Source organism: Aulonocara sp. 'chitande type north' Nkhata Bay, linkage group LG22 (assembly GCF_057382095.1).
Source record: "Aulonocara sp. 'chitande type north' Nkhata Bay isolate Kocher_YH1m ecotype deep benthic linkage group LG22, A_spYH_male_GT1.1, whole genome shotgun sequence".
In the NCBI taxonomy this organism is placed as follows: Eukaryota; Metazoa; Chordata; class Actinopteri; order Cichliformes; family Cichlidae; genus Aulonocara; species Aulonocara sp. 'chitande type north' Nkhata Bay.
In genome coordinates this window covers 9,523,092-9,536,720 of record NC_141364.1, presented here as the reverse complement: position 1 = coordinate 9,536,720, position 13,629 = coordinate 9,523,092, and the positions used below count along the sequence as shown (strand labels likewise).

General features: G+C 40.5%; 1 protein-coding gene across 2 annotated transcripts; it reads right to left on the bottom strand.

Moving 5' to 3' along the window:
- Nucleotides 1-6,791: 6,791 nt before the first annotated feature.
- LOC147303499 (transmembrane protein 74) lies at nucleotides 6,792-8,359 on the bottom strand. 2 transcript variants are annotated; one of them, XM_086280229.1, is made up of 2 exons: nucleotides 8,275-8,359; nucleotides 6,792-7,920 (listed from the first exon to the last, which is right to left on the bottom strand). In XM_086280229.1, the coding sequence occupies exon 2, from the start codon at nucleotides 7,872-7,874 to the stop codon at nucleotides 7,104-7,106; it is 771 nt and encodes a 256-aa protein (XP_086136355.1). In that variant the 5' UTR covers nucleotides 7,875-7,920; nucleotides 8,275-8,359; the 3' UTR covers nucleotides 6,792-7,103. The 2 variants fall into 2 exon arrangements, with proteins under 2 accessions (XP_086136355.1, XP_086136356.1); XM_086280230.1 differs by having other exon boundaries at nucleotides 8,131-8,296.
- Nucleotides 8,360-13,629: the final 5,270 nt, after the last annotated feature.

Genomic DNA, 13,629 nt, shown 5'->3' with positions numbered 1-13,629 from the left:
ACGTAACACAAGGACCGGCAGTAATTCTTTTGCACAGCCTAGAAATTTGGTTCAGATGAGACCGACACAACTGAGCAACTTAACTTAGCTCCCAGTGAGCACAGAAAAAAACTGAGCTTGATTAGTCTTGATCAAAGGTGTGTTATATGTGTGATCAGATATCTTTAAGTAAGGTACCCTACTTCAATAAGAACCAGCTGTAACCCCAGCTCTATGTTTGATCTGTTCAGGTTTGCAGACAGAGGAAGTATTTTTGGTCTTTTTCTTGCATTCGTGCAGAGGTGGATGTTCAACAGGAGACGTATGATGACAGCACCTGACACGTCTCCTCAAATGAAGTTTGCAGTTCAAAAAGTGTCTTTATAGCAGGCATAATAGAGGAAATGTGCCAGTTTTCACACATGCCACAGCTGCCATTAGAAGTGGAAAATCAAGAGAAGAGCATCTTTAGCTCTCTTACACTGAGCCATCGTGGCACACAGGCATTTCTCCGTAGCAACAGGCTGACCTCGTTTCTATGGTTATGGTGTCCCTTCTGCATTTCTTCCAGGACAACGATAAGCAAAAGAAAAAAAAGGGACACGAGTATGTGGGTGCTGCTCAACCTACAGCAGGCGGTTCACTTAATCACCACAAACAAAGGAAAGGAAGATGCAGGCAGTTTATAAGTGTAAGTTTGGAGTGAGATCAGTAGATGTCTTTCATAGCTGTCAGACTACTTAAAATGCAATAGTTATCTTTTAAAAAAATAACCAAACATAAATATGAGCACTCATTAGTGATGCAACTGATGTATTTTCATTCATATCTAATAATGTTACTGCATTTTCATTAAATGATTTAAGCTCTTTTAGGCATTTATTTCTCTCCATCACCTCTGACCTAACTTCATAAAATGTGCTTTTTGCAAGTCAGGAAGTGCAAGAAACTTTTCTTTTTCACATAACAAATGAATTATTTTACACGGAAAGGTATTTATCAATCCCCATGTCTTTTAAAGTACAACTTTAATTATATATTTAGTGAACCATATCTATTTTTGGTGGCACAGCTGTGCACTGTTTGAAAGAAAAATAGTATGTTTCTTAGTTTAAACCTGTTGAGTCATTCTGTGCATAGTTTGCATGTTCTCACTGCGCATGTTGTCCAATTTCCTGACAGAATGCAAAAAAATTCAGTGCAATCACCGGGAAACCACTGATTTTTTTTTTTCCTTGTAGCAAGCAAGTTGCTGCCTTATTGCCACCTAACTTGCCAGTGTAGTCTACCTAAAAACGCTAGTTGTAGCAACAGCTATGCTTACTTAAGTTGTTTCTTCTCATTTTTTTTAGCAATAACCTAAAGAAAAACCTGGTATGAATTTAAAGTTATGTAATACTTTATAGAATATTTTAATCCCATTTGGGGTTGCATGGGGAAGGGCACCCAGCAAAAATGTCTTGCAAATCCTCTTGCGGTGACCCCTTGTGGCTGGGAAGCAGCAGAAAGTAGCACACACAATGCTTCAGAATATTTAATTGGTTCAAAATTTTGGTTGAGATGAAACACGAGTAAAAGAGTTGCAGCAAGTTGAAAGAAAGCTGATTCAGCCTTTAAAGTGAAACTGATCAGTAAATATGTGCAGATAGCTGACGCTTCCCTGCGTCCCCGCAGAATTCAAGTTAAGATGCAGCCTACAGGTATATATCCGCCTCGATGGCTTTCAGCTCTGAAAACCTCCTGAAAGACAGCTTGAAAGAGGAGGCTGTCAGTTTGTGCAGGATTTGGTTTTTAAAGCCTCTGAGTTGACTGAATAAAGCATATAAATGACGTGGACGCTGATTTTATTTCAAACTTGTTATTTTTACTCCTTTTTTTTAAAGAATTTCCTCCTTTGTCCCTTCTTCACTCTCTGAGCTGCGACTGAGGCTGCCTGCCGTTGCTATGCAACAATGGGAGTAACGAGAATCATTATTGAATAAGTCATTAAGTTAAGGCAATAGTTCAAGAGAAGCATTTCAGACCAGGAGACATGATCTTACTCGTAATTTATCACATCAGCAGAACAAAGTAGGTGAGACTGTGTGATGTCCAGCGAGATTTCCTGCCAGTGCAGTCGGTGCTCTGTCACTCAGTGAGATGAGTGGTTGTGACAGCTGATGATAAGTGACTGCCAGACGCTGATGTAAAGCACAGCCACAAAGGCTTTCCTTCCTCCTGATCCCCAGTGTCCAACAGCCACGCCCAAGCTCTTGACCCCGAGTGACCTCCTCAGCAATCCAATTCCATTTCCTGCTGCCAGCTGCCCTGAATGATTACTCTGACTAACTCCATTCATGAAAAATAGGGGGACGAGGACCAGGGGCTATGAATGTACGTGCATGAATGTGCATGCACTGCATGAGAGTGTTTGTCCGTCCATCTGCTGGGAAGTCCTTAGGGGTGTACGTTTTACACACAAGCCCAGCTACTGGTGGTGTTTGTGGGATCCTTTCCAGTGTGTGTGTGAATATGTGTGATTTTTTTGTTTGCTTTTTTTATTGCAGGTTTGATTTTGTGTCTGGAGAGTCCCCTGGCAAAAAAAAAAAGAGAGCGAGAGAAATAAATAAATAAACAAACAAACACAGACACCAATTAAAGCTGTTGCAATGTCCCAGCTCCTTTACATCAGTAGTAATGTGCCTGTGGAAGAAACAAGGCGCTTTAACCCTTCTCGTGCACACCTTCAACATGAGCAGGCTGTAATTTCTTATGAGCCTGAGTTAAAACCAGAGCGGTTATTTCACACGAGAGACGTCTGTATTTGTGTTTCTCTCAGCCTTTCTTGATGGCTTGAAATGAGCTGGAAAAATAAAAACGCCAATACGAATTCACAAGTGCAGCTCGCATCATAGTTAACAAATATTTAGAGATTTATCTGTTGATTAAAATGATTCATTATCCAACGTAAGAGTAATTTGCTATAAATGCCGTGTAAAATAAGCTGGCTGACCCAACACCCACATCAAACCGATCAGCTCCCATCACCTCAGGTTAGACTTGTCTGCTTGAAAGTTTTGACAGTTAAAAGAAAGTTTCACTTCCCCTATTCCCCCCCAAGAAAGAACGAAATAGATCAAAGTCAGTTGGGGGTTGCTGCATTAAAAAAAATCCTCTCTTATTGCCAGCCTTCCAAAACAAAGCCATGCACATTTTCCACAGAGACTGTAAATAAAGATGTCTGCATCCATCAAAAAATATTCTTTGCCTTCACCAGAACAAAGTACGTGACACTTGCACCCAAGCCCCTGCGGCCCTTCAACATAAGGTTCACCAACTCAAGCAGCGCCAAATTGAGACATTTTAATATGGGAGTCTATTCTGATTGACTGAATTGAGCCAGCTTCAAGTGGCCGTTAGAGGAACTGCAGTTTTTGGCATTTATTTGGATGTTATTTGGCTGTAAGTTTGCCTGGACTGCTCACAACAGCTCAAACATGAAACAAAGCTTTCATTTGGGACAGTTACGTAAACACGTGAACTTATGCAAGTTCACATGGATGCATATGGAGGTCAATAAGTGGCTGCAAGAACAAAACAAATTAGCATAATGCTCTGTGGTGAACGCCTAATACAACAGACGATCAGAAATGCAGGATAGCATTATCGTCTGCACACAGTTTAAAGGGTATTTGAGTTGTAGTTAATGCAATTTTTTAATGATTCTCACTCAGCTTTCTGCTTTAGTGGTGGTGCGCTGTGTGTCACTTAAGTCATTTGGGTTGAACTAAACTTTATTAAATCGCATGTTACCAGTTGAAATAATATAATTAAGTTGTTTCAGCAGTTATGAAGAAATGTAACTTTTATATGACTGTAAAATATGATAAAAATGGGGAGGAGGACTTGGAGAAAAGTAAGTAAAATAAAAGGTCTTCTGGATCATTTCTGAACATATGTTGCTGTAACTTTATTCCAGCTCCCGGTTGTACTCCCATTAGTTGTTGGGGGTAAACTCTGGGTTGTGAAATAATTGTCTTTGCTTGACTGAACATATCATAACCTTATAAACACCTCTACAATGTCATGAAATCCTTAAAAATCACTAGATTGTTATCTAGAAAACGCCAATGGCAGTCACACCCTGATCAAACCACGTCCGCACAGCTGTACAGAAGTGTTCACCAAGTGTTGAACATTTGCATGTCATCATTGCATTACACAAATGAGTTCTTTCATGGAAGCAGTTAATTGTGAAGGTGGGTGTGGATGACCAGGAGTGGAATTTAGCTGAACGACTATAATTATGTCTTTCTCCGGAAATGCAGACATGCTGGAAATGACACAACCTTTCATGGATTTATGAATAGTTTGTGGGTTTCCATTAACAATGAATTTGACTGTTTTTGTTGCACTTGGAGTCACAAATATTACTCAGTGTATTAAAGACTTTTTAAAGGTAAGCACGAGTCTTTATTCTTGGCCTTGGAGGCAGTGGAATTAAATAAACTATGACTAATGTGGACCTTCTATTACCAGGTTTTCAAATACTTTAAAGGGGAAAAAAAAATAACTCAAAGCTACTTAAAGCTGGAAAAAAACATAACTTTATTACTGGTGGGACATTTTATTGTCTCTAATTCCCATATACATAGATAATTTGATGTTAAAATTAGACATTTTCTGCATGCTCGTAGACAAATCTCAAAATAAGTATACCAACTGGGAGAATTTCTAATGAACAAGGGCTGGAAAGACTAATATCTCTGCAGACGCCAGCCCCAATAGGGCTGAGTGCTTTGCAGGTTGCGTTGATTTAGGAGTCTGACTTTCATGTTTCCACTACTGTGAATACTGACTCTCTTACTATGCAATACCACTCTCTCCCACACATTTAATGCAACAAGCTCACAGCTGTTATATGAAAGCTATGGAAAAAGGCAATCCGCGGAAAACGTGAGAAATAGTCCGCTGCTGCAGATAAGAGAAGCTTGGGAAAAGTAAGAGATTCTCAACACTTCATCCCAAAATAAAAGCATCTAAGAAAAGCATTTCTCTCCCTTCTAAATTCAAGAAAGCGTCACCCAACGGGTACCCAACTACTCCTCGGGATGCTACATTAAATAAGGACAGATTAGCATCAGAAATCGACTTAATATTTCATACACAGGTCAGCGGATTGCACCTATTTAATTACATTAACGAGGTGAGAGAAAGAAGGTCATGTGGAGGATAATGTAATCCTGCCAGCCATAAGCACTTCCAATTATTGCACAGCACACATGTCTGCACACCCCAAGCAGGGGATAAAACTGTTTGTTCGCAGCTTCTTTTGTGAGAGCGGGCGATTCTTCGCTTCCTCCCCTTTCAATGCAATGTGACATTTCACTCTAATATTGCAGCTGGAATGGTTTGGTTCTTTTGATAAGCGGCTTGATTGAGATAGCTGTTGAAATGCTCTGGGGTTGTTTTATTTTTCACTGATTCACATGCCTCCCATGAGCAATTAAGTAACTCCAATTACCAGGAGAGCTTTTCCCCCAGGGGTTTGTTGATTCTCTTTCTGTCTTTTTCTGTCAGCGTTTGAACATCTGCAGTCAAAACCCCCAAGTGTATCCGGCGTACACTGAGCTTCCCCGACATCGGTGCTCAACCACAAAATCTAATTACACCTCCTGTGGTATTACTATTTGCGTCTCAACAAATCTGAGCAAATACAAGCATCGCTTCACCAAGCCACATTTATGTCAAACAGAATTTCCAACATGGACTCATGCTATTGTTATTTTTCTAAGCCTGCTCTGCACAGCTTTGTTAGTTGTAATTCAGCAGGGTTCTGTTGCTGACAAGGTGGAAACTGAAGGCTACAGATCTTTAGAGCACGACACCACTCCTGGTTCAGGTTTGCAGCTACAGCATACAGGCTTTTCAACACACAAGTATGTGCTGGCATTTAAAGTGTTTCCTGAAGTTGCAGCATCATTAGCAGCAGCGGATGCAGTGGTAAACAGCAAGTTAGGTCAGAGATCCTCACAAGGAAAACCACCTACGGTACCTCCAATGTAAACAAAATATTTATTTCAGGAAAGAATACATCGTGGTTTTAGCCTCAGAAGTCTCGGTGTTTATATGGCACATCACCGTCTATACATACCCAAAGAATAGATTGACATTTGCTCAAGTCTATCTTAACACAACACTAGCATGCACACATACTGGGTGCACGAAAACATGTCTTTGTTTGCTGTAACTGTTCCTAATCTGAGTGATGGTGGACTAAAACCACAATCCCTTTTCACACATGAGTAATGGAAGCTGACATCAGGCTTCAGCAGTCTAAACTGACCATAACAAAAATCAAGTTTCCCTCATTGTGTTTTCGCTTCAGCGGATGGATAAAAACACAAAGAGTGATGCTTGTTTTGACTGGGGTAACATATTAGTGCTCACAGAGGCGTTCAAGAAAACTGAGGAGGCCCATTTCATTAAATCGAATGCTCACTTGTGATGTGACCACTTATTTCTTTTTTGGTATTTCCTGCACAACTGAAAACACAAATGAGAAAATGATAGCCACCATTATAGCTTTCCAGCTTTCAGTGTTTTAGAAACCTGCTGTGCAGTGTTTTGGTTTTGGCACATTCAGTGCATCTGTTGCACAGCCTGGGCTTCCTGACTGTATTTCATGCTTCACCGTACCTAAAGCAACTTACTGCTATCAAATAGCCCTGTGAGTTCTTCAATAGCTCTGTTCTTTTGGGCTGTATTCAACCAAATCAAACTACTATATTTAGCCTTATTTTTATATATATATATATATATATATATATATATATATATATATATATATTTCTGCATCTACCCAGAAAGAGGATTGTGGATTGTGGCCCCTATCATCTGTACTGAGATTGGATGAGCTGAAGGGACAATAACAGCAACCAATAACTCCCATATGCGGAGGACTGTATTACAACAGACGTGAAAAAATGCAAGCCTATCCTTTCAAAAGAAGTCTATCTATTAACCAAAATACTAGCATTAGCTGTTAGAAATGAAAAAGGCATTAAACCTGCCGATTATAGGACAGCTCTGACAGGATTTTCTAAGCACTTTCTGAGTCTTTTCCGCTTGTCCTGTCCATAATTTCAGCTGAGCACTTCTAAATCCTCGTCAGCCACTGACAAATGTGAGCAGGATTCCCGAGTGGGGCTGGAGCCAGCTCTCAAACTGATGGATCCGTACAACTTTGCTGCGTGTTTGGAATAGGCGAAGGCTTTCCTCCTCATCATCTCCCCTTTCCACATGGAGATCATGAGCAGCGTGGACAGCAGCACGCCCCCGAGGGTGAGCAGACACAGTCCCGCTATGACACACCGGTCCAGATGGGCTCCCACTCTGGCTTTCTCCCTCTCTAGACGCTCCATCTCCCGGGCGGTCACAGTGTCCGGGTCCACCCGGACGTCCCTGGGGACCGTGTAAGCTATGGCGACCAGAGAGATGCCAGTTACCAGACAAGTCACGGCGATGATGAAGCCGTAATCCACAGACTTCCCCGAGTCCTCAGAGGAGAGGTCGTCGTCGGACAGCAAGTAAAGTTCCGGGATGTCCTCCTCCGCTTCCTCCATTACCTCCTCCTCCTCGTACAGTTCACTCGAGGATCTGCAGGTTTCTGGACTCGCACCTATCAGCTGGACATCATCAGCATCTTCATCATGTTGGTGTTTGCAAGTAAAAGATGTTTCCGTTTCCTCCTCCGGACGCGGAGCTCCCCTGATCTCTGTCCATGGTGCTGAACACTCTCCTCCGCCGGGATGAAGTGACTTTTCACCGCTGTCACCGATACTTTCTTCATCTAAAACCAGGGAGACGTCTCTGGGATCCGGCTGATCAAAGTAAAACAGTTCCAGATCAGCCATTTGGGCATGGGCTGGGTTTCCCGTTTTATCGAGCCCATGCGTCCGTCTGTGGAAGTGAAACACACACGCACACGCAAAAGAAAACAGTAAGATGTTTAAACTCGCTGAACTTTCATTATTTACAAGGAAAATCTATAGGCTGCGCTTCTCTCACCCGTGGGCATGCACGCATTTTAAAGTGTAGCGAAGGAAGTCTAAAGAATAATTCAGCGTCAGACAGTAAAATTACAGGCAATAAAATAGCTACACTGCTTACCAACACTTAAGCTTTTGCTTTTTTCTGGCTTTCAAATCGCTTTCCCAAAACACTTAGTAACCATGCGACGCCTAATAAATCTAATTCCAGGTAATGTGTTCCAATTATACGCTATTAAGCACCAACATGCGGTCTGCTGAGTACCTCTCTCTCCGTCTGTGGCCGCTCGCTTCCCCCGACTGATTCTGCTCCCTGGTCAATTAGAGGGAAAGGTTTGGCAGACCCCTCCCACAGCCAGACTGGGCTCCGGCAGACCGCCTTATAATGCTTATTACCGAGCCAACTTCAGTGTTCCCCGACACATACAGACCACTAATCAGATGAGAGGCAGGAGGCGGCTGAATGCGCGCTGTGGGCAAGTAAAGAGCTGAAACACTTCAAATTAAGGTACGCTTTCTCCAGGCGCTTGTCAAAGTTGCTAAAATTTTTCATCCACGAATGTCAGAAGCAGATTTCAATGCAATCCGGTCAACAGCTGAGAGACATTTTAATCCAAAACACACAGGGCGGCGCTGGAGGAAAAGAGAGAGAATCACCAGCCGGAGATCATGAATGTTTACGCTTCATTACAATTCATCCAGCAGTTGAGATGTGACCAACAACTCCGTGATACTTGGCCTTTACTGCGACCCACGGGGTCTGCAGTAAATGCAATACATTGATAGTGGTTGAGATGCCCTGCAACCCTTTATTGGAGGTCAGAGGTCAAAAAGCCTTGTTCTGCTGGAAGGTTTCTACAGTCATATAAAAAAAAACACTAAAAATGAATAACGAAGATTGTTACATGCCGTAAGCTGTCTATCAAGGCTGCCTTGTTTGTGTGGATCTTTTACTTTTTGCAAAGCAGAAATCTTGGGTGAGTGATAGATGCTATATTGACTGCTGAAGAGAAAGTGGTTTTCCAGGTTTGGCCCCTTTTTAGGTAGTTGGAGTTCATGTGGAGGGCAGAGATCCTGCAGCTGATGGAACAAGCCCTCTAAACAAAACTAGTCTTGGACAATCAGGGCTGAGGTTGAGCTTTCAGAAATAATAAAGTCATGGGTCCAAGTTCCTCCTCTTTTATATATAAAACTCAGTTTATTTCAGATTTTTTTTTAAATCCTATTTAATAATCTAAGGGTAGCTGCAGCTTCAAAGCCCTGCCAAGGAGTCTGGAGTAAACTCTTGAATTTTTTTCTTCTGAGTTTTCTTTCTTTTGAAGGTTAAAAAAAAGCTAATCACAAACCTTGGAAACAGGCAGAGCCTGGCTGTGTCACAAAAATTCACAAATCAGGACCCTTAAAACTTTTAAACGAATAAAGTCTTAATTTATTCAAACAAAATGGACAGAAAGCTGGAGATGGAAACTCAGCTGTGAAGGTGAGAGCCAAAAGCTGCAGTACCTCTAATGACCACTTGAGGCTGGCTCAAAAAAAACGAGTCAGTGACGACTGACGTTAAAATGTCCAACTGCACATCTTCAACAGCAGCTACAGTCTTGTCCTCCATAAAAGTCTCGAACGTGTCTGATTTATTGCTCCAGCATCCAACATATATAACATCATAATCTGTATTAGGAGTTCCCACAATATATAACTGTGACAAAGGCACATATAAAAATATCAATGAGTGATTAAAAAAAAAAAAGATTCAGATAGTTACCAATAATTTGAATGACTGTTCCTTTTTTTGAGAAGACACGAGATGACTTTGATTTTCAGTGTAAACTGTGACAAATGTCTTATAGTCAATGCTGGGTGATGACCTCCAAACTGGCAGCTTTTCAGGAGCTAATAAGCTTCCCTATCACATCATGTGTTTAAAAGTTAGCATGCCATTCCCAATATATTTAAATGACAGCTGGATTAAGGATACTCCCTTAGGGAAACTTGTCCAAATAAACAGAACAGTCTTTTCTGCACTGAAGCATATATAGGTTATACTGAAGGCATCCAGAGGTCCTGATTAGAAAATGCTCCATTGCTCTGCTATTGAAGTTCATTTGCTAGGATCCACCATGTTGATGCTTCTGGATACTCATTGTATGCTGTATCACTATACATACAGAAGTTACAGTCTTTTACAGGGAGAGGGAGCAAAAGTAACACCCAAGGGTGGGTTTAACATTCATATTTAAAAGAGGAACTGTGTTTAAAGCAAAAATATTTCACAGTTTTGCAACAGAGAATACAGAGTAGACGTGTAGTCTGCAGGCACGCTGGAAATGTTCAACCTCTGCACTACAACCTCCTGTGGAACTGTAGCCCCTTTAATCATTGAATCCCTTTGTGATATGTGCTTTAAACCAAATTAGCTCTTCATTGCAGAGAATTAAACTGACTCCCGTGGTTGCAATAAAAGGATATTTGGCTACCTCAAAGCCTCACTCAAAACAACATTAATAAACTAATAGGAGATTATGAAAAGTCATCTCACAAGGGACAAAAACAGAAGAAAATGATTAGGAATGAAGTGCAACATTTGTATTTACACATATATCGAATGTAGTCTGTGCCAAAATGATAAATTACACTCAAGAGACCAAACTACAGTAAAAACTAAATATGTAAGTGATCAAATAAAAAGAGAAAAGAGGAATAATAATCAATAAGAGAATAGTAATGGAGTGACTTAGATCAGTGGGTGTGACCAAAGTGAGACACATATGCACTTGTTAGTTTCTCTAAAAGCAAATGCTGCACCCTACAGTAAAATGTGAAACAGCAGCTGTGGTGTAAGACTCAACAACTCATGGCTTCAGCACAGAAAACCTCAAACTGCTTTTGTTTACATCTGTCCACATGTAACATTTTTAAGACAGCTATCCTGCTGCTGAGCCCAGCTCGGGGGACGCTCTCTGTTCTCTACTCGCTTTGGCTTTTCTCAGTCAGTTTTCAATGTGTGAAGCTGCTTGGAAAAATGTCTCCAGCCATTCACACAACTGAAATAGGGAGACAATCATTAGCCAGGCACAACAGATGTGCAGGTTAGCACTGTTGCCTCACAGCAAGAGGGTCCTGTGTTTGAATCCACCATCTAGAGTGTGGCGTTTACATGTTCTCCCCATGTTTGCGTCTCTCTGGCTTCTCCGGCTTCCTCCCAAAGTCCAAATTCATGCAGTTAGTGGGGTTCGGTTACTTGGTGACTCTAAATTGCCTGTAGGTTTGAACGTGAGTGCCAGTGGTTGTCGATCTCTATGTGTTATCCATAGGTGTAATCTTCAGGATGTCAGTTACAGTGCTTAACTTATTATTTATTAGACCAGGTGTCACACAAACAAGAAAACACAAATATTTAAAAATCTTCCAAGACCTTGTTTAAAACTAAAAATTATGTCTTTATTTTACAAGCAAATTACAAACTGATGTCACATTTTTATATCCAATTTTTGGGGAAAAGTAATCAAGTATAACATTTAACTAAAAAACGTTTTTTTCTGTTTGGAGATATAAGTAAATAACTGTAATTTGGCGTCTTTATCAAGAAATAATTATGTCATTTATTATTTTTCTTGTTTTTTTGAAAACTAATTGAAATGAATGGATAACAACACTATTTCAGCATTAAAAACACAATTTGGAATAAAGCGCTTGCATGTGCTGGTGAATTAACCACTGTAGAAACATAAAAATGATTTTGACAATTACCAATGCTATTGATTTGGGGCAGCATAAACCTGAGCTCATAAATTCATTAAGCACTGCACTTTTGAGCCGTGGTAGAAAATATCTGAACATATTCATTTATAAATTTAAGCACGTAAGTAAGGTTTGGGATACTTATTATTTTATACTTACACAGTACAGTTCGATGTCTTACTCTCCCGTGTTTAGTATTAAAGTTTTATTTAAACAGTGTGAGTATATTATTATGAATATTATGTTTTATAGTGAATCTCAAGCATTTTGCATTATTTGATGAGAGTATTGTGAGAGTATTCTTCATTTTCATTCACCATGTATTTGATATTTATTTTTAATTTGTCAATTTACATCTACAGCATTCATTTAATCTTCTTTAACTGAATTATTTAATTAATTATTGCTAAATTATTTTCTGTATCATTTTTATTTAGTAATTAAACAGAGTTTTATTTATTTATTTACTTGTTTATTGATCTATTTATTGTTACTTGCCCACAGTAAGGAAATATTTTCATTTTAAACTTTTGAGGCATTTAGACAACACTCTGACACTCAGTAAGAAAGATCACTTTAGTATTTCAGCAACAAGCAATGACTTTATGAAATCACCTATCGCAGGTTCACACAGCTTGTGACCCTTCAGATTCATCTTGTTGCACTTTCAGGGTCAGAATTTACAGTTCTTTATCTCCGGCTCCACTTACCCAAGGACAGATGGTTTCAGCACAATGATGGAAAGTGTACGACCATCTTCATGCACTCTTGTCTCTTCCTCTGGCAATTAAGTAGAGGTGGCCGAGCTGATGTGGGCGATAACCAAGGTTAGATATGTTACTTTAGGCAATATTTGATTGATGCAAAGTTTCTCTCTTTCTTTGCTTTACTGTACACGCTGCCCACAGTCTGTTAGTTTTGTGTTTGTGCACTTTTGTCCTACAGCTCTGTTTTCTACAGTATGTGGAGCAAAGTACACAACTTGGGGAAAAAAACTGTGTTTTAGAACTTTCAGCAGTAAACATCAATATTTTAGCAGTTTTCTGCATACTGGAAAGCGTGGTGTACAACACTAAACCCTCTGAAGACATTACTGTAAACGCATAAATACGATATATAGATGTATATCGATTGTGGCTGAAGAGTTGGGAGTTTGCCTTGTAATCGTAAGGTTGCCGGTTCGAGCCCTGGCTTGGACAGTATCGGTCGTTGTGTCCTTGGGCATGACACTTCACCCATTGCCTACTGGTGGTGGTCAGAGGGTCCGGTGGCGCAAGTGTCCGGCAGCCTCGCCTCTGTCAGTGTGCTCCAGGGTGGCTGTGGCTACAATGTAGCTTGCCATTACCAGTGTTTGAATGTGTGTTTGAATGGGTGGATGACTGAATGTATAAAGCACTTAGGGACTAGTAAAGCGCTATTCAAATACACACCATTTACCATATATATATATATATATATATATATATATACTTTAACAGTACTGGGTAGGAGCCTCTTTTGCTCTCAGAACTGCCTTACTTGGTGGCATAGATCGAACAAGGTGCTGGAAACATTCCTCAGGTCAATGTTGACATGAAAGCATCACACACTTGCTGCAGATTTGTCGGCTGCACATACGACTGTCATGTTCAGTGAACCAGTTTGAGAAGATTTGAGCTTTGTCCCATGGTGGGTACACTGTGGTCATGATCAGCAACAATACCTAGGTAGACTTTAGCATTTAAATGATGCTCAGTTGGTACTAAAAGGCCCAAAGTGTGCCAAGAAAATATCTCCCATTCCATTACACCAGCAGCAGCAGCCGGCACTGTTGATCCGAGGCGGGGTGGATCTCCACCTCCATGCCATATATGTCAAATTCTGATCCAAAAGTTGCAGCAGA